This window comes from Salmo salar, chromosome ssa09, assembly GCF_905237065.1.
Source record: "Salmo salar chromosome ssa09, Ssal_v3.1, whole genome shotgun sequence".
NCBI lineage: Eukaryota > Metazoa > Chordata > Actinopteri > Salmoniformes > Salmonidae > Salmo > Salmo salar.
In genome coordinates, this window is record NC_059450.1 from 147,314,756 (window position 1) to 147,335,007 (window position 20,252).

The 20,252-nt window shown below is 46.2% G+C and overlaps 2 protein-coding genes across 3 annotated transcripts in view; one reads left to right on the forward strand and one right to left on the reverse strand.

Moving 5' to 3' along the window:
• LOC106613219 (phosphatidylinositol 3,4,5-trisphosphate 5-phosphatase 2A) overlaps positions 1-7,904 on the forward strand; it is a 66,332-nt gene extending 58,428 nt beyond the window's left edge. The window contains exons 22-27 of one of the 2 annotated variants that reach the window (XM_045724799.1): positions 2,476-2,631; positions 2,828-2,912; positions 3,029-3,121; positions 3,236-3,923; positions 4,095-4,213; positions 6,773-7,904. In XM_045724799.1, the coding sequence (XP_045580755.1) occupies positions 2,476-2,631; positions 2,828-2,912; positions 3,029-3,121; positions 3,236-3,923; positions 4,095-4,213; positions 6,773-6,872 (1,241 nt within the window). In that variant the 3' untranslated portion in view covers positions 6,873-7,904. The remainder of the gene's footprint in view (positions 1-2,475; positions 2,632-2,827; positions 2,913-3,028; positions 3,122-3,235; positions 3,924-4,094; positions 4,214-6,772) is intronic. The other variant, XM_045724800.1, reaches the window with a different exon arrangement.
• Positions 7,905-13,878: 5,974 nt separating this feature from the next.
• Positions 13,879-19,840, reverse strand: LOC106591050 (paired mesoderm homeobox protein 2A-like). The gene is made up of 3 exons (XM_014182238.2): positions 18,816-19,840; positions 16,924-17,111; positions 13,879-16,645 (listed from the first exon to the last, which is right to left on the reverse strand). Exons 1-3 carry the CDS (start codon positions 19,036-19,038, stop codon positions 16,160-16,162), a joined length of 897 nt encoding a protein of 298 aa, XP_014037713.1. The 5' UTR covers positions 19,039-19,840; the 3' UTR covers positions 13,879-16,159.
• Between the last annotated feature and the right edge of the window lie 412 nt (positions 19,841-20,252).

The window sequence follows — 20,252 nt, forward strand, 5'->3', positions numbered from 1 at the left end:
GGTTTAGTGGGCTTTGACACTCTTATGTAGGTGTCATAACCAGCCATAAAGTTACTACCCTGGTAGGTTTAGTGGGGTTTGACACTCTTATGTAGGTGTCATAACCAGCCATAAAGTTACTACCCTGGTAGGTTTAGTGGGCTTTGACACTCTTATGTAGGTGTCATAACCAGCCATAAAGTTACTACCCTGGTAGGTTTAGTGGGCTTTGACACTCTTATGTAGGTGTCATAACCAGCCATAAAGTTACTACCCTGGTAGGTTTAGTGGGCTTTGACACTCTTATGTAGGTGTCATAACCAGCCATAAAATAACTACCCTAGTTATTTTCATCCTGCGATGAAATGGGTCATTAAGATTCGACATATGTAATGTGAATGTTTGTTCCATAATGCAATTAGCGGAAAACACAGGTGACGGAGAAGAAAATATCCATTCTAAATGTATATAGAGGGGGAGATCTAAAGATGCAACAACTAACATGGGTTGTGAATATTACTAGGCTTGTGCCTTTGGCTACTGGACAATGAAAGTTGATTTGAAAACCAATAGAACATAAGAGAAATAGGCTACTGGTTTCAATGGCATATGGAAGTCTTTATAAAACAGTAGACTACTGGTTTCAATGGCATATGGAAGTCTTTATGAAACAGTAGACTACTGGTTTCAATAGCATATGGAAGTCTTTATGAAACAGTAGACTACTGGTTTCAATAGCATATGGAAGTCTTTATGAAACAGTAGACTACTGGTTTCAATAGCATATGGAAGTCTTTATGAAACAGTAGACTACTGGTTTCAATAGCATATGGAAGTCTTTATGAAACAGTAGACTACTGGTTTCAATAGCATATGGAAGTCTTTATGAAACAGTAGACTACTGGTTTCAATAGCATATGGAAGTCTTTATGAAACAGTAGACTACTGGTTTCAATAGCATATGGAAGTCTTTATGAAACAGTAGACTACTGGTTTCAATGGCATATGGAAGTCTTTATGAAACAGTAGACTACTGGTTTCAATGGCATATGGAAGTCTTTATGAAACAGTAGACTACTGGTTTCAATGGCATATGGAAGTCTTTATGAAACAGTAGACTACTGGTTTCAATGGCATATGGAAGTCTTTATGAAACAGTAGACTACTGGTTTCAATAGCATATGGAAGTCTTTATGAAACAGTAGACTACTGGTTTCAATTGCATATGGAAGTCTTTATGAAACAGTAGACTACTGGTTTCAATAGCATATGGAAGTCTTTATGAAACAGTAGACTACTGGTTTCAATAGCATATGGAAGTCTTTATGAAACAGTAGACTACTGGTTTCAATGGCATATGGAAGTCTTTATGAAACAGTAGACTACTGGTTTCAATGGCATATGGAAGTCTTTATGAAACAGTAGACTACTGGTTTCAATGGCATATGGAAGTCTTTATGAAACAGTAGACTACTGGTTTCAATGGCATATGGAAGTCTTTATGAAACAGTAGACTACTGGTTTCAATAGCATATGGAAGTCTTTATGAAACAGTAGACTACTGGTTTCAATAGCATATGGAAGTCTTTATGAAACAGTAGACTACTGGTTTCAATAGCATATGGAAGTCTTTATGAAACAGTAGACTACTGGTTTCAATGGCATATGGAAGTCTAAAAAACAATTACCTCCACGTTTATAGACACTTTTTTTTTTTTGTCTCGGCTACTATGAAGCAAGACGTTAAGGTTTCACACAATTAATTAAGTAAACATTTTCACATTTACATTTTAGTCATTTAGCAGACGCTCTCTTATCCAGAGCGACTTACAGTAGTGAATGCATACATTTCATACATTTTTTTCTCCGTACTGGTCCCCCGTGGGAATCGAACCCACAACCCTGGTGTTGCAAACACCATGCTCTACCAACTGAGCCACACGGGACCAAACGTTTTCAAAATGCGTATACTGCCTCTAGCTTCACGTTGAGAGGTGGTGTGTGATGCGCTGAAGCCTGCCTCCCGTTGGCTAAAGCACTTTAATGGCAAATAAGAAGCGCGCTTGCAATTACTAGTTGCATGTTATTTTTTAGCTTTTTATCGTCATGACATCAAAGCTGTTTTTTAACACGGAATTGAAGCGTTTAGATTTGTTGTGAAATGATTGGGCTTCTAAAAGCATGTTTCACTTCAGCAGCAACAGGAGCTGTAGAATCATAAGAATCATTACGACTATGAAAATACACATGCGCAATTTAATTTCACTAAATTATGCAAATGAACCTATAGACCAATGAGCACCGGTCAGATTTATTTCCATCAATGAAAAGGCTAAAAGTAATCATTTTGAATTGGGATTTTTTTCTTCTGCCTAACAATTGGCTGATGCAATTTTATTTATCAGCTTTAAATAAAATAAAAAATATCAGCCAAAAGCCAGCTAATGAAAGCCTGGTGTGTTATACTGATCATATGTGTGTGTGTCTTCTCCTCAGGAGAGTGTGTGGTGGCTCTGAAGTCAATGATAGGCAGTACAGCACAGCAGTTCCATACCTACCTGTCCCACAGAGGGGAGGAGACGGGTAACATCAGAGGGTCTATGAGGGTCCGCGTGCCAGCGGAGAGGATGGGTACCAGGGAGAGGCTCTATGGTAACACTGTCTGTCTGTGTCTGTGCTAAAGGACATTGATTGGTTGGTTGATTGGAAGTAAACTATATTCATCCATCCTTAACAATAGGCTAATTACATTTTTGGAGGACCAAAACATTCTGGTGAAAGAACAAAATGGTTTTTGATTGGTTGCTTGATATTGATTTTGATTGATGTGTGTGTGTGTGTCCTGTAGAGTGGATCAGTGTGGATAAAGATGAGACGGGAGTACCCAAAGGCAGATCCACTCTGCCCCCCCGATCAGGACACGACTACGTCAAGTGAGTAACACCCCCCCAGATCTAACCACGCCGTGGAGTTAAACCATAAACTTATTGAGTGTGTTCTGTAGCATGTTCTGTAGCATGTTCTTAGCGTGTTCCTCCCTGTCTCGCAGGCCGTCTTTGACACACAGACACGTGGGGGCGGTGCTTGGGAAGGTGAGCGAGGAGGGAGAGAGGAGTACCAAGGAGGATGGGACTGCAGCCAGGTAACACACACTCTTCTCTCTCAACACACACACACACACACACACACACACACACACACACACACACACACACACACACACACCTACCTAAGGCTCCTGCTGTGTCTATTCCAGGGCTAAGCAGGACTCTGCAGAGGGAGACCCCTCTGCCTGTAAAAACAACAGCTACAATAACCCCGCCTACTACATCCTGGAAGGCGTTCCTAACCAATCAGCTGCCACCCTGTCCTCGGAGCTCCTCCCCTCCCCCTGCTCCCCTCCAGCCGGTAAGGCACCCCTGTCTGGAGGGGGGAGGCCCTCCTCAGGGTCCTCCCACCCCCGCAGGCACACGGCTGGACACCCTGTCCGGCCCATCAATGAGGAGGGGTCCTCGGAGGATGATGGGATTGCAGTGGTGGGGGTGGTGTCAGGTGGAGGAGCGGGAGGCACACTGAACCGTCCTCCTCCTGACTTCCCCCCTCCCCCCCTCCCTAAAGGAGCACTGGAGATGGCCGACATCCCCTTCTCTAAACCCCGCCCCCTGTACCCCGACCTGGCTGAGGTGAAGATCCCCGCAGCCAATCCTAGTCCTGCCTTCGTCTTGGGGGAGGACTTTAGGAGGGGAGGGGCCGGGGGGCTGGACGACCAATCGTGTTCGGTGCTGCAGATGGCGAAGACACTGAGTGAGAGCGAGTACCCCCCTACCCCCCGTGCCCCCTCTGCACCCCCACACCTCAGAGGCCAGGGGTTGGGGGACGCCTGTCGCACCTTCCCTCCCCGAGCCCCCATCACAGAGAGCATCGCTGAAGATCTACCAGAGGAAGTGAGATGTTTGTGGGAGGGAGGGAGTACTATGAATAAAAGGCAAACAGAAGTGCTCATGTTGTTGTTAGGTTATTATGACGTATTAATGAAAAGCTTCTCCAGTGTTAAAGTGTGTGTCTGTCTGTGTCTGTCTGTCTGTGTCTGTCTGTGTGTGTGTGTCTGTGTGTAGGCGCTGTGGGGAAGCAGTAGCTCGTCTCTCTCCGTGGGGGAGTGGCTACAGAGACTAGGGCTGGACCACTATGAGGAAGGTCTGCTACACAACGGCTGGGACGACCTGGAGTTCCTCAGGTACACAGACACACAGGGGGTTTCTCTATGCATACTACCGTGCTCCACACTCTCATGCTCCAAGTGCATTCTCCGAGGAAGTTCTCTTGAGTCCATTCTTGTGAGGACAAGAGTGTGGATAACACATTAAACATTACATTTGAGAAGTACTCACACCACCCTTACTGTGTTACCTCACACGGTACCTCCCCATTCACTGAACCTTCTTCCAGCCAGGACAATGACGACAATGGGCAAAACAAGATATACACAAAGCAAATGTTTTACTTCATAATTATCAGCTAGATATACAGTGTCTTGCGAAAGTATTCACCCCCTTGGCATTTTTCCTATTTTGTTGCCTTACAATCAATTAAAATCGGGGGGGTTTATCACTTGATTTACACAACATGCCTACCACTTTCAAGATGCAAAATATGTTTTATTGTGAAACAAGCAAGAAATAAGACAAAAAAAAGGAATTTGAGCGTGCATGGACTAGGCCATTCCAACCACTCGTGTGTTGCTTCAGCAGTATGCTTAGGGTCATTGTCCTGCTGGAAGGGGAACCTCTGTCCCAGTTTCAAATCTCTGGAAGACTGAAACAGGTTTCCCTCAAGAATTTCCCTGTATTTAGCGCCATCCATCATTCCTTAAATTCTGACCAGTTTCCTGTCCCTGCCGATGAAAAACATCCCCACAGCATGATGCTGCCACCAGAAATGCTTCACTGTGGGGATGGTGTTCTCGGGGTGATGGGAGGTGTGCCAGACATAGTGTTTTCCTTGATGGCCAAAAAGGTCACTTTTAGTCTCATCTGACCAGAGTACCTTCTTCCATATGTTTGGGGAGTTTCCCACATGCCTTTTGGTGAACACCAAATGTGTTTTCTTATTTTTTTCTTTAAGCAATGGCTTTTTTCTGGCCACTCTTCCGTAAAGCCCAGCTCTGTGGAGTGTACGGCTTAAAGTGGTCCTATGGACAGATACTCCAATCTCCACTGTGGAGCGTTGCAGCTCCTTCAGGGTTATCTTTGGTCTCTTTGTTGCCTCTCTGATTAATGCCCTCCTTGCCTGGTGGGTGGCCCTCACTTGGCAGGTTTGTTGTGGTGCCATGTTCTTTGCATTTTTTAAATAATGGATTTAATGGTGCTCTGTGGGATGTTCAAAGTTTCAGATTTTTTTTTATAACCCAACCCTGATCTGTACTTCTCCTCAACTTTGTCCCTGACCTGTTTGGAGAGCTCGTTGGTCTTCATGATGCCGCTTGCTTGTTGGTGCCCCTTGCTTAGTAGTGTTGCAGACTCTGGGGCCTTTCAGAACAGGTGTACATATACTGAGATCATGTGACACTTAGATTGCACACAGGTGGACTTTATTTAACTCATTCTGTGACTTCTGAAGGTAATTGGTTGCACCAGATCTTATTTAGGGGCTTCATAGCAAAGGGGGTGAATACATATACACGCAACACTTTTCCATTTTGGGGGGTGGGGTTATTTTAACAAGTTATTTTTTTCACTTCACCAATTTAGACTATTATGTGTACATCCATTACATGAAATCCAAATAAAAATCTATTTAAATTCCAGGTTGTAATGCAAGAAAATAGGAAAACGCCAAGGGGGATGAATACTTTTGCAAGGCACTGTATGTGAATCGTTGTAATCTAGATAGCCAGCTAGCTAGTTAAACAGGCAAAAATGACCATAAAACGAATGTTATGCAAGGTACAGTAGATGTCAATTCTTTATTGGTAGGTACTTAGCAAGTCTTCAACACAAATCAGAATTTCACATTGAGCTAGCTAAATAAGGCAGGTCGTAGCTAGTGTTTCTACATGGATATAGAAAAGGTATAACGTCAGCCCAATTGATTTACTATGGACATACCCATTCACTGAACCTTCCTTCAGGACAATGGCAATAGAGATGAAACAATGTATACACAAAGCAAACGTTTTACTTCATAACTATCAGTTAGCTATATGTGAATCGTATTAATATCGCTAACCAGATAGTATAACAGGCAAAAATGACCTAACACAAACATTATCCAAAGTAGATGTCAATTCTTCATGGGTAGCAAGCTAACAATTATTTGTGTCTATCTGGATAACTAACAGTAGTAGCTAGCCAGTTAGCTCTATTGACTTGCTATGGGCTTATAACCTACGCACACTACAGTGAGTATTGTAAGCAGGTAAACATGCCAAAATGAACACAGCATGTATTTATTAACGTATCAAGATCAAATATTGTAGTCAAGCTTATGAGATGCACGAAAATGCGCATAATTTCTTAGGTGGTTGCGTCATATTTCTTTTTGAATACTTTCCGTTGAAGCTTGCAAACGGAGATCGCATTCGAGAAGTGCCCCTCCATGCTCCGTTTCAGATACTTTGATTTGGACTCATACTCCGACCCTCCCGTGCTGCAATTTGCATGCTCGGAGTACGGTAGTATGCACTTTGAGACACACACACACACACACACACACACACACACACACACACACACACACACAGTCAATCATGAAACATGTAATTTCATGAATTTCATCCAATCATGTTCCTCCTCAGTGACATCACAGAGGAGGACCTGGAGGAGGCAGGCATTCTAGATTCCGCCCACAAGAGGATTCTTCTGGAGAGCCTGAGACAGCAGAAGCAGCAGAAGTGAGCTGAACCGGTCCATGCTGAGCTGAGACGTGCTAATCCATGCCAGACTGTGCCTTCTGAGAGAAATTGCACTCCATTATACTTTCTGTTGACCAACAGATTTTTCTAACGTCCTTTTTTAGATGTATTGTACTGTGTTAGTGTCTTTATGTTAATATGACTGTGGCTGTTGTGTTAGCCAGCCTTATTTAAACAGTAGAAACATTTCAGTCCTTTGTTAATAATCAAAACATGGACCTCTACCCTGCCACCCGCATAACAGACCCCGTCCCTCTCACCCCGCCCCGTCCCTCTCACCTCGTCCTGAGAAACCATTCTGCTCCTGGGATGTAGTAGACATTCAGTGACATCATCAGGCTGCGACTTCTTCAGGCTTGCCTCAGCTAGAAAAACAGCTTGGTAGAACTGAGTTTGTTATTGTTTTTATTCCGCTCATGAATATGATTATTAATGACTATCTGTTCATTGGTTCTTGTTGTTGTTGTGTGTTTTCTGTTTTTGAGATAAAGGGAATGTAGCGAACCACACCAGCACAGACCTTCCTCTATCAGTTTGACTGAACCTTTTGTTGAGCCGTGCTGGTGTCCAAGGCCCCTTTCCCTTTCAGTAGCACAAACTGCAGTACCCATCATGCAGTTGTCCATGTACTAATTTGTGTTTAATGGATGCTGAGCCAGCCTAAACACAGTGGGTCCCCAGGATCCTTACTGAGAAACAATGCCACACATCACACGCTGCTGGTTGTTCTTTTCACCACATGGTGGTGCTGTTGTCCTAGCAACCTCAGTAGGACCACAAGTAATGTATATGTTGACGTTATTTGACTGTTGTAAAAAAGAAAAATGACTGTTGCACAATGAGAGGAAACAGGAGAATCTGATGTTATTATCACCTTTAGCCCTATAGCCTATAGCATTAGACCTCTCCCATCCCTTCTCCTATAACCCCCCTCCCATCCCTTCTCCTATACCCCCTCTCCCATCCCTTCTCCTATAACCCCCCTCCCATCCCTTCTCCTATACCCCCTCTCCCATCCCTTCTCCTATACCCCTTCTCCCATCCCTTCTCCTATACCCCCTCTCCCATCCCTTCTCCTATACCCCTTCTCCCATCCCTTCTCCTATACCCCCTCTCCCATCCCTTCTCCCATCCCTTCTCCTATACCCCCTCTCCCATCCCTTCTCCTATACCCCCTCTCCCATCCCTTCTCCTATACCCCCTCTCCCATCCCTTCTCCTATACCCCTTCTCCTATAACCCCCTCTCCCATCCCTTCTCCTATACCCCCTCTCCCATCCCTTCTCCTATACCCCCTCTCCCATCCCTTCTCCTATACCTCCTCTCCCATCCCTTCTCCTATACCCCCTCTCCCATCCCTTCTCCTATAACCCTCTCTCCCATCCCTTCTCCTATAACCCCCTCTCCCATCCCTTCTCCTATAACCCCCTCTCCCATCCCTTCTCCTATAACCCCCCTCCCATCCCTTCTCCTATACCCCCTCTCCCGTCCCTTCTCCTATACCCCTTCTCCTATACCCCCTCTCCCATCCCTTCTCCTATACCCCTTCTCCCATCCCTTCTCCTATACCCCTTCTCCTATACCCCCTCTCCCATCCCTTCTCCTATACCCCCTCTCCCATCCATTCTCCTATACCTCCTCTCCCATCCCTTCTCCTATAACCCCCCTCCCATCCCTTCTCCTATAACCCCCTCTCCCATCCCTTCTCCTATAACCCCCCTCCCATCCCTTCTCCTATACCCCCTCTCCCATCCCTTCTCCTATACCCCCTCTCCCATCCCTTCTCCTATAACCCCCTCTCCCATCTCTTCTCCTATAACCCCCTCTCCCATCCCTTCTCCTATAACCCCCTCTCCCATCCCTTCTCCTATACCCTCTCTCCCATCCCTTCTCCTATAACCCTCTCTCCCATCCCTTCTCCTATAACCCTCTCTCCCATCCCTTGTCCCGTTCCCTCCCTCTCCCCTTCCTTCTCCCGTTCCCTCCCTCTCCCGTTCCTTCTCCCGTTCCCTCCCTCTCCCGTTCCTTCTCCCGTTCCCTCCCTCTCCCGTTCCTTCTCCCGTTCCCTCCCTCTCCCGTTCCTTCTCCCGTTCCCTCCCTCTCCCGTTCCTTCTCCCGTTCCCTCCCTCTCCCGTTCCTTCTCCCGTTCCCTCCCTCTCCCGTACTCCAGTGCCTTCTATACCACCAGTGACTTTGATGCCAAGTTAGATTCTTTCCTTATGAGGGTGTTGAATCATCCACTCCTCCCTAGTCAAGCTCTACCCAGCCCTGCCAACTCCACCTCGCCATAACACTGTTCTCCTGTTATTCTCTGTAGGTTATTTCCTGTAAAGATTCTGTTTCGAGCTACGGTCCGGTCTTTCTCTGGTTGTAACAGTGTAACCATTGATCTCTTGTTATCGTTGTTTTTTCAGCAAATAAAAAGCTAATATTTAACCCGTCAACACTGTTTGTTTCTCTTGGCACTATAACTGACTATATTTGAAGGTTTTATGTGTTAAATGGAAGAACAATGAGTAAAATAGACAGGAAGGAGAAAGTGCCCTGTATTGTTTAATACAACACACAACATACAGCAGGTTATGATGAAGAACTGCCTGAAGTTCTCTGGTGATGGCATGTTCTGTTACCTCCTCCAGTTTACTACGAGGGCTTAAAGAAGGCTGATTTCATCGTCACTGGCTTCGGGAGCTTCAGTTCTGACGGGATCAGTATATTTGTACACTTTCTTTCCGTCATTGGTGCTGAGACTAGAAGACTGGCTACTGTGACCAAGACAGAGGTTATTTGAGGAGAAGAAGCTATGTGAGTGCAGCAAAGAGTGATATGACCCTTTGGCAATGCTCACAGACAGACACACACAAAACCACATCTTGTTCATTTAAGCAATGTTTTTATAGGGTAGATTTATTTGACAGAATATTACAGTAGTGCTATAACCCTTCATACAGTTGCTATAAGCCTTCCCTTTGCCCTTATGTAGACGGGATGGGCAGTGAGCTGAGACATGCTCTGTAATGAACAACTCCTCAGAGTAATGTGGAAAAAAACACTGGACTATAACTAATATATTACTATTTACAAATCATTTTCAATTACAACATTTTGATATCTGTCCATTTAAAAAGACATACTGTTTTTGGTCACAAAAAACATGTTTATTGTTGTTCCATTATTTTCTCTCCATAAATAACTGCTTTCCAGTAAAGTTGTCTTGAGTACCGTCTCTATAGTACCAGAGGGAGACGGGACAGACCATTAGAGTGACACGTGTTTTATGCAGTAATAACAGTCTACCACTGGTCTACTAGCGTTCAAGCTGCAGTCAGAGAATGTCCAACAATGCTGACCTGAATCCCAAAACAGAACTCTTAAACCTCTACCTCCCTTCCCCCAGTCAGCCAGCCAGTCAGTCAGTCAGCTAAGACAGTCAGCCAGTCAGTCGGCCAGTGAGTCAGTCAGCCAGTCAGTCAGCTAAGACAGTCAGCCAGCCAGCGAGTCAGTCAGGGAGGGAACATTGCTACGAGATGTTTTAGCTGGTAGTCTGGTGGGAATGGGGATCAGAGGGGGGGTTGTCTGGCAGTAGGAGTTGTGTCGGGGTTCACTGGCAGGGGTGTAGTGAGGATGTGAGAGGGAATCTGGTCTGGCCTTCAGGGGGATAGTTGGATTTGGGGGTCCCCTCTCCATTACAGAGGGATTTGGGGGTCCCTTCTCCTGTACAGATGGATTTGGGTGTCCCCTCTCCAGTACAGAGGGATTTGGGGGTCCCTTCTCCAGTACAGAGGGGATGTGGGGGATATAAAGAAAGTTGTGCTTGCTGTTAAGAGTTTGGGTTTTGTCCCCCTGATTCTCCCCAGGGAGACTGAGCTGTTTACCTTCACCCTGCCTGGTTGACATACTAATCAGGAGGTACAGGGGCCATGCGTCCTCCGAAACACGACCCAGCCAAGCCGCACTGCTTCTTGACACAATACCCGCTTAACCCTGAAGCCAGCCGCATCAATGTGTCGGAAGAAACACTGTACACCCGGCGACCGTGTCAGCGTGCACTGCGCCCGGCCCGCCACAGGAGTCGCTAGAGCGCGATGGGACAAGGACATCTCGGCCTGCCAAAGCCTCTTCTAACCCGGACGACACTGAGCCAATTGTGCGCAGCCTCATGGGTCTCCCAGTCACTGCCAGCTGTGACACAGCCTGGGATCTAACCCGGGTCTGTAGTTAAGTCTCAAGCACTGCAATGCAGTGCCTTAGACCGCTGCACCCCCCATGAGACCCCCGCAAATTGATTTTAACAAACAATTGGTCCCCCAAAAAATGCGTCCCTCTGTTGAATTTCAAAATTCCGATGTGGCCCTCGAGCCAAAAAGTTTGCCCACCCTTGGGCTAGGAGCTACTGTTACTAATCAGGGGTACAGGGGCTAGGAGTTACTGTTACTAATCAGGGGTACAGGGGTACAGGGGCTAGGAGTTACTGTTACTAATCAGGGGTACAGGGGCTAGGAGTTACTGTTACTAATCAGGGGTACAGGGGCTAGGAGTTACTGTTACTAATCAGGGGTACAGGGGCTAGGAGTTACTGTTACTAATCAGGGGTACAGGGGTACAGGGGCTAGGAGTTACTGTTACTAATCAGGGGTACAGGGGCTAGGAGTTACTGTTACTAACCAGGGGTACAGGGGTACAGGGGCTAGGAGTTACTGTTACTAATCAGGGGTACAGGGGCTAGGAGTTACTGTTACTAATCAGGGGTACAGGGGTACAGGGGCTAGGAGTTACTGTTACTAATCAGGGGTACAGGGGTACAGGGGCTAGGAGCTACTGTTACTAATCAGGGGTAAAGGGGCTAGGAGTTACTGTTACTGATCAGGGGTACAGGGGCTAGGAGCTACTGTTACTAATCAGGGGTAGAGGGGTACAGGGGCTAGGAGTTACTGTTACTAATCAGGGGTACAGGGGCTAGGAGTTACTGTTACTAACCAGGGGTACAGGGGCTAGGAGTTACTGTTACTAATCAGGGGTACAGGGGTACAGGGGCTAGGAGTTACTGTTACTAACCAGGGGTACAGGGGCTAGGAGCTACTGTTACTAATCAGGGGTACAGGGGCTAGGAGTTACTGTTACTAACCAGGGGTACAGGGGTACAGGGGCTAGGAGTTACTGTTACTAACCAGGGGTACAGGGGCTAGGAGCTACTGTTACTAATCAGGGGTACAGGGGTACAGGGGCTAGGAGCTACTGTTACTAATCAGGGGTACAGGGGCTAGGAGTTACTGTTACTAACCAGGGGTACAGGGGTACAGGGGCTAGGAGTTACTGTTACTAATCAGGGGTACAGGGGTACAGGGGCTAGGAGTTACTGTTACTAAGCAGGGGTACAGGGGCTAGGAGTTACTGTTACTAACCAGGGGTACAGGGGCTAGGAGCTAGTGTTACTAATCAGGGGTACAGGGGCTAGGAGTTACTGTTACTAACCAGGGGTACAGGGGTACAGGGGCTAGGAGTTACTGTTACTAATCAGGGGTACAGGGGCTAGGAGTTACTGTTACTAATCAGGGGTACAGGGGCTAGGAGTTACTGTTACTAATCAGGGGTACAGGGGCTAGGAGTTACTGTTACTAATCAGGGGTACAGGGGTACAGGGGCTAGGAGTTACTGTTACTAATCAGGGGTACAGGGGCTAGGAGTTACTGTTACTAACCAGGGGTACAGGGGTACAGGGGCTAGGAGTTACTGTTACTAATCAGGGGTACAGGGGCTAGGAGTTACTGTTACTAATCAGGGGTACAGGGGTACAGGGGCTAGGAGTTACTGTTACTAATCAGGGGTACAGGGGTACAGGGGCTAGGAGCTACTGTTACTAATCAGGGGTAAAGGGGCTAGGAGTTACTGTTACTAATCAGGGGTACAGGGGCTAGGAGCTACTGTTACTAATCAGGGGTAGAGGGGTACAGGGGCTAGGAGTTACTGTTACTAATCAGGGGTACAGGGGCTAGGAGCTACTGTTACTAATCAGGGGTAAAGGGGCTAGGAGTTACTGTTACTGATCAGGGGTACAGGGGCTAGGAGCTACTGTTACTAATCAGGGGTAGAGGGGTACAGGGGCTAGGAGTTACTGTTACTAATCAGGGGTACAGGGGCTAGGAGTTACTGTTACTAACCAGGGGTACAGGGGCTAGGAGTTACTGTTACTAATCAGGGGTACAGGGGTACAGGGGCTAGGAGTTACTGTTACTAACCAGCGGTACAGGGGCTAGGAGCTACTGTTACTAATCAGGGGTACAGGGGCTAGGAGTTACTGTTACTAACCAGGGGTACAGGGGTACAGGGGCTAGGAGTTACTGTTACTAACCAGGGGTACAGGGGCTAGGAGCTACTGTTACTAATCAGGGGTACAGGGGTACAGGGGCTAGGAGCTACTGTTACTAATCAGGGGTACAGGGGCTAGGAGTTACTGTTACTAACCAGGGGTACAGGGGTACAGGGGCTAGGAGTTACTGTTACTAATCAGGGGTACAGGGGTACAGGGGCTAGGAGTTACTGTTACTAAGCAGGGGTACAGGGGCTAGGAGTTACTGTTACTAACCATGGGGACAGGGGCTAGGAGCTAGTGTTACTAATCAGGGGTACAGGGGCTAGGAGTTACTGTTAGTAACCAGGGGTACAGGGGCTAGGAGTTACTGTTACTAATCAGGGGTACAGGGGTACAGGGGCTAGGAGTTACTGTTACTAATCAGGGGTACAGGGGCTAGGAGTTACTGTTACTAATCAGGGGTACAGGGGCTAGGAGTTACTGTTACTAATCAGGGGTACAGGGGTACAGGGGCTAGGAGTTACTGTTACTAATCAGGGGTACAGGGGCTAGGAGTTACTGTTACTAACCAGGGGTACAGGGGTACAGGGGCTAGGAGTTACTGTTACTAATCAGGGGTACAGGGGCTAGGAGTTACTGTTACTAATCAGGGGTACAGGGGTACAGGGGCTAGGAGTTACTGTTACTAATCAGGGGTACAGGGGTACAGGGGCTAGGAGCTACTGTTACTAATCAGGGGTAAAGGGGCTAGGAGTTACTGTTACTAATCAGGGGTACAGGGGCTAGGAGCTACTGTTACTAATCAGGGGTAGAGGGGTACAGGGGCTAGGAGTTACTGTTACTAATCAGGGGTACAGGGGCTAGGAGTTACTGTTACTAACCAGGGGTACAGGGGCTAGGAGTTACTGTTACTAATCAGGGGTACAGGGGTACAGGGGCTAGGAGTTACTGTTACTAATCAGGGATACAGGGGTATAGGGGCTAGGAGTTACTCTTACTAACCAGGGGTACAGGGGCTAGGGGCTACTGTTACTAATCAGGGGTACAGGGGCTAGGAGTTACTGTTACTAACCAGGGGTACAGGGGTACAGGGGCTAGGAGTTACTGTTACTAACCAGGGGTACAGGGGCTAGGAGCTACTGTTACTAATCAGGGGTACAGGGGTACAGGGGCTAGGAGTTACTGTTACTACTCAGGGGTACAGGGGCTAGGAGTTACTGTTACTAATCAGGGGTACAGGGGCTAGGAGCTACTGTTACTAATCAGGGGTACAGGGGCTAGGAGCTACTGTTACTAATCAGGGGTACAGGGGTACAGGGGCTAGGAGTTACTGTTACTAATCAGGGGTACAGGGGCTAGGAGCTACTCTTACTAATCAGGGGTACAGGGGTACAGGGGCTAGGAGCTACTGTTACTAATCATGGGTACAGGGGCTAGGAGCTACTGTTACTAATCAGGGGTACAGGGGTACAGGGGCTAGGAGTTACTGTTACTAATCAGGGGTACAGGGGGACAGGGGCTAGGAGCTACTGTTACTAATCAGGGGTACAGGGGCTAGGAGTTACTGTTACTAATCAGGGGTACAGGGGTACAGGGGCTAGGAGTTACTGTTACTAATCAGGGGTACAGGGGTACAGGGGCTATGAGTTACTGTTACTAATCAGGGGTACAGGGGTACAGGGGCTAGGAGTTACTGTTACTAATCAGGGGTACAGGGGTACAGGGGCTATGAGTTACTGTTACTAATCAGGGGTACAGGGGTACAGGGGCTAGGAGCTACTGTTACTAATCAGGGGTACAGGGGTACAGGGGCTAGGAGCTACTGTTACTAATCAGGGGTACAGGGGTACAGGGGCTAGGAGCTACTGTTACTAATCAGGGGTACAGGGGTACAGGGGCTAGGAGTTACTGTTACTAATCAGGGGTACAGGGGCTAGGAGCTACTGTTACTAATCAGGGGTACAGGGGTACAGGGGCTAGGAGCTACTGTTACTAATCAGGGGTACAGGGGCTAGGAGCTACTGTTACTAATCAGGGGTACAGGGGTACAGGGGCTAGGAGTTACTGTTACTAATCAGGGGTACAGGGGGACAGGGGCTAGGAGCTACTGTTACTAATCAGGGGTACAGGGGCTAGGAGTTACTGTTACTAATCAGGGGTACAGGGGTACAGGGGCTAGGAGCTACTGTTACTAATCAGGGGTACAGGGGTACAGGGGCTAGGAGTTACTGTTACTAATCAGGGGTACAGGGGTACAGGGGCTATGAGTTACTGTTACTAATCAGGGGTACAGGGGTACAGGGGCTAGGAGCTACTGTTACTAATCAGGGGTACAGGGGTACAGGGGCTAGGAGCTACTGTTACTAATCAGGGGTACAGGGGTACAGGGGCTAGGAGCTACTGTTACTAATCAGGGGTACAGGGGCTAGGAGCTACTGTTACTAATCAGGGGTACAGGGGTACAGGGGCTAGGAGTTACTGTTACTAAGTGCACAATGTCTACTAATGCCTTTTGGACTGTATATAGTGTGTGTGTTGGGGGGGGTGTAGCTTTGTTGGAGTGAGAACATACAGAACAACTGACACACACACACCCCGTATGAGATGCATGTTACACACACTTCAACACAAACACATATTCACAAACTACAACTGTCACTTAGAGAGTCCGGGTAGTAATAAATGAAAGGGGTAGTCCCGCTCTGGGGGGCAGTAGATAGAGGGGGAAGGAGAGTATAGATATACAGTAGTTATACTAGACATCTCTGTTCATTGTCTCTAGTACAGATAGTCTGTATAGATATACAGTAGTTATACTAGACATCTCTGTTCATTGTCTCTAGTACAGATAGTCTGTATAGATATACAGTAGTTATACTAGACATCTCTGTTCATTGTCTCTAGTACAGATAGTCTGTATAGATATACAGCAGTTATACTAGACATCTCTGTTCATTGTCTCTAGTACAGGTTAGTCTTGAGAGCATTGGGTTTCCGGTGGAAGGAGGAGAGCACGCCAGCGAAAGGCCCTGTCATACTGTCTGCCGGCTGCCACGCCTTCAGCAGCTCTGGAGCATGGGCTGTGGGTTGGGCCATTCCTGGGTGGGTGGGCCCTAGGCTGGGCCAGCCAGGGGGTTTGAGCCCCTGCAGAACGGGGGAGCTGGAGGTGTTAGCGTAGCCACCATTAGCAGGGGCAGGGCTGGGGCTGAGGCTGGCAGGGCTACCCATGTTCCCATTGGCTGAGCCGGGCAGAGAGGCAGTGCTGTCAGGGGTGGGACTGCAGGTGGACTCTTTTGATTCGTCATCATCTGAGGAAGATCTGGGCTCGCCCTTTTTCCCCCCAGTATTGCCACTATTCCCTCCGGAGGCCCCGGTCCCGTTACTGGATTTAGAGTTGGCAGCACGCTCCACCTTACGGAACTTAGCCCGCCGGTTCTGGAACCATACCTGACACAGACAGACAGTAACGTTTAGTCTCATTCAAACGTCTAAAAATACAACCAAAAGAAAAAGGAAACAAAATAAATATATACAAAAATACACATAAAAATATATACTATCTCTAAAATATACTCATGAAGGATGTATAGATTACAATTTGGTAGATAACAATAATTTCGACAATAACTGACTGCATTAAAAACATAAACATGATGGTATAAGCCCATACATGGATGAAAATGTTTTATCTATTGTGAATTCGTGTTTTTCATCCCTGGACTCACCTGCACCCGCGCCTCGGTAAGGTCGATCTTGAGCGCAAGCTCCTCGCGCGTGTAGATGTCGGGGTAGTGCGTCTCCGCGAACACACGCTCCAGCTCCTTCAGCTGTGAGCTCGTGAAGGTGGTCCTTATGCGCCGCTGTTTCCGCTTCTCGTTTAAACCGGATGGGTCCGAGAAGAACTTATATGGAACTGCGGAGTCAACCAATCACAATAAAACCAATTAGTGATGCTCTGTTTTATTGTCGGCGTTTTTCGATAAGCTATGTTATGGAGTTGCCTTTGTCTGACCTCGTAGGCTATAGGCTATAGCTTGAGGCTGAAGATTTTTTTCCCTGTACAATACACGTTTTAATTGACTTGATCAATTCAACTAACGGTATATAGCCTATCAATAGGCCTAGGTGAAATATCGTGGTTCCCATATTTATATAATTTATTATTGAGTTATTTTTTATTGACGTTTCTCTTTTGGTTTAGTCTATGATAGGGAAGTAGTCCACAATCGTACAAAATATATGACTATAATTTTACAATTAGCTAGTTGTAATTATACCATGAACTAAATTAAATTATTTGTAATTTGATCAAATTTGCCTAAGCTAAACATGGAATAACAGAATTTGATATGCTATCAACAAGGGCATTGAATAAAATGTTGTGATAGACTAACCAACTTCCAGTTCCATTCAATTCTATTTAAAAAATGAAAAGTGTCATGCAGCCTGATCATTAGATACAGATATTTTATTATAGTTTTTTCCCCCAGAAAGAGAGAGAGCGTGCATAACGCACGCAACGGCCTTTATTAGAACTAGAATAAAATCTTCTTCTTTTTTTAATCATTAGCTTATCCAGAAAGTTAGAGGGAATTCACATATAAATATAAACATATAAACAGTGAAATAATCACCTTTTAGGCGCAGCAGGACGTGTACGCTTTTCGAATCAGGTCTGCACGAATAATAGCCTGCACTATTCAACCATTTGTTGAAGAAAATTCGTTTTTATTAGTTGTAGGCCTATTAGTAACTATAAAACGTAATTGTTATTTAATTGTTATTAATATAAGACAGTAGTTACCATATTATTCTTGTTACTAAGTAGGCTATTGTTTGTTCCTTTTTTTCTTCATTTGGACACATGAAAACGAGGTTGTGCATCTCAAGAGATTTCATCTTGCAAAATTGTAAATTCAAAAGGCACTCGCACATCTGAGCTACCTTTGTTGCAGGTACATGGTAACAGTTGAATACGATGAGAGAAAAAAAGGAACCGATACGTAAAGCTTATTTTTTTCTCATCCTGCAAAATTGTAAATAAATAAAGAATCTAATTTTCATATTCCACCATAACGACATGAATCATAAAATTGGAAATGTATGGCAAGGTAGCAAAAAAGAAAAATTAGAATTGCGCAGTCGAATCGTGACCACATAACGAATTAAATAGAAAATGATGGATAAAGGGAAAGGTACATTTTAGGATAGGCTAAGTTCTATTAAATTGACTAAACAAATTGGATTAGTTGATAATACAGATATATTTGCCATCTACCGAACTGTACACTGACTGAATTATCCCCATGCCAACGAACATAAAACGAAAGATTAGACCCTCAAATCAAGAGGTATGATAATATGAAACAGTATATTTATAATTTCGATTAATTGGGTTATCATTAATCAAATTAAATGTCTTCCCTTCTTCGATTAGCCTAGTTGGTATAATCAAATAACAAAAATGACATTTCACGCAAGTATTTCAAATAAAACCAGACGCTTTAACTATAGCCAACAGCTGGAGATGAAACACCTCTGTGAGCAACTCCTGCGTGCCAAATCTCCCGCTCATGCCCCACTATACCCTCTCCCCATGCTCTCTGCGCGCTCTTACCTGTGGAGTAGGGTGTGGGCTGGTGCTCCCGAAGGGACCCCAGTGTGCAGCTAGCGGTGCTCAGGGGTGCGCATCCCGGGTTGGCACCGAACCCGGTCCGGATCGGGTTGTACTGGAACGAGCTGGCCTGACTGCACGAGCTGAAGTCCGCGTAGGCCGATGCCTCCATGGCCGCCATGCACGAGTCATATGAGTTCAGGTAGGAGTAATCCATTTTATACATGGAGGCGTGAGGACGACAACTCTGGGGCGAGCGCTGGATGAAATGTACTTCTCAGGATTCGAGAGGAATTAAAACGGTTAAAGCTGAAAAAACACCACAGAATGAATTCCGTTTTTCAAATTTCTCCAATGACGAGCTTTAGGTCCCCGAGTTCAGTCCCGCTCTCAATTTGGTTTTCTTGTTTTCAGTCAAAGCAGAATGTTATTTTTACCATATATATATGTCTTTCTTCACGTCTCTCGCTCTTCCTTGAAAGCAATATTCCTGAAATCTCTTTCTTTTCTCTCTCAGTATCAGTATCTTCCTCTTCCACCCACGTCAGTTTCGCTCTCGCTCCCTTCCGGACCACCTCGCCTTGCGCTCAGTATGACAGCGCACCGGCCAGCTCGCGCAGTGTTTATAATAAACTTGGCAGTCCGCGAGACAATAACGAGGCGGTGGTCTCTTTCCATGACAATGTCTCGAGAGTCTATTGGGGGGCATCGTGCGCGGTCAGCCCCCTCCCACTACTCATGCATTACTAATGCGCGCGAAGTTAACGCTCACTCAGAAGTCTTTATGCCAGATAAACTCCTGATATGATTCAGCCAGACGTCTTTATGCCAGATAAACTTCTGATATGATTCTGATTTCTGGAATTACATATTTTATTTGATGTTGTTCGAGATGTAGCCTTTCTCTCAGTGTAAGTGTGGTAGCCTGGGTGTATGCGTCACCTCAGAGTGTCTGACTGCAGAACCAAACTAAACCCGTTTCAATCAGTGGATCCCATGGAATGCTTCCATAAACGCATTGACTCCCCATAAATAGGTTTAAGTTATTGTTCAGTGGCATCCAACGTGATATGAGACACACTAACATGCGCCTCTTGGGCCATAAGCTTATAATGCCCAGGGTGGGTAGAGGACAATCTCAGCGTCTCCCCTTATTCCGGGGCTGGAATGGAAGTGACACTAAATCGATTTAACGTTTATTAAACACATGAATTATCAGTTGCATAGACAACCAGGGGTGTCCTCTCTGCTATCTCCAGGTCCTTAATTCAACCGGTTGTATAGACAACCAGGGGTGTCCTCTCTGCTATCTCCAGGTCCTTAATTCAACCGGTTGTATAGAGAACCAGGGGTGTCCTCTCTGCTATCTCTAGGTCCTTAATTCAACCGGTTGTATAGAGAACCAGGGGTGTCCTCTCTGCTATCTCCAGGTCCTTAATT

Excerpts from the sequence above, each read along its gene's own strand:
- LOC106591050 (XM_014182238.2), bottom strand. The coding sequence starts at position 19,038 with ATGTATAAAATGGATTACTCCTACCTGAACTCATATGACTCGTGCATG. Across the intron at positions 17,112-18,815 it reads GCCCACACCCTACTCCACAG|TTCCATATAAGTTCTTCTCG; the intron begins GTAAGAGCGCGC and ends TTGACTCCGCAG. Across the intron at positions 16,646-16,923 it reads TTACCGAGGCGCGGGTGCAG|GTATGGTTCCAGAACCGGCG; the intron begins GTGAGTCCAGGG and ends TGTCTGTGTCAG.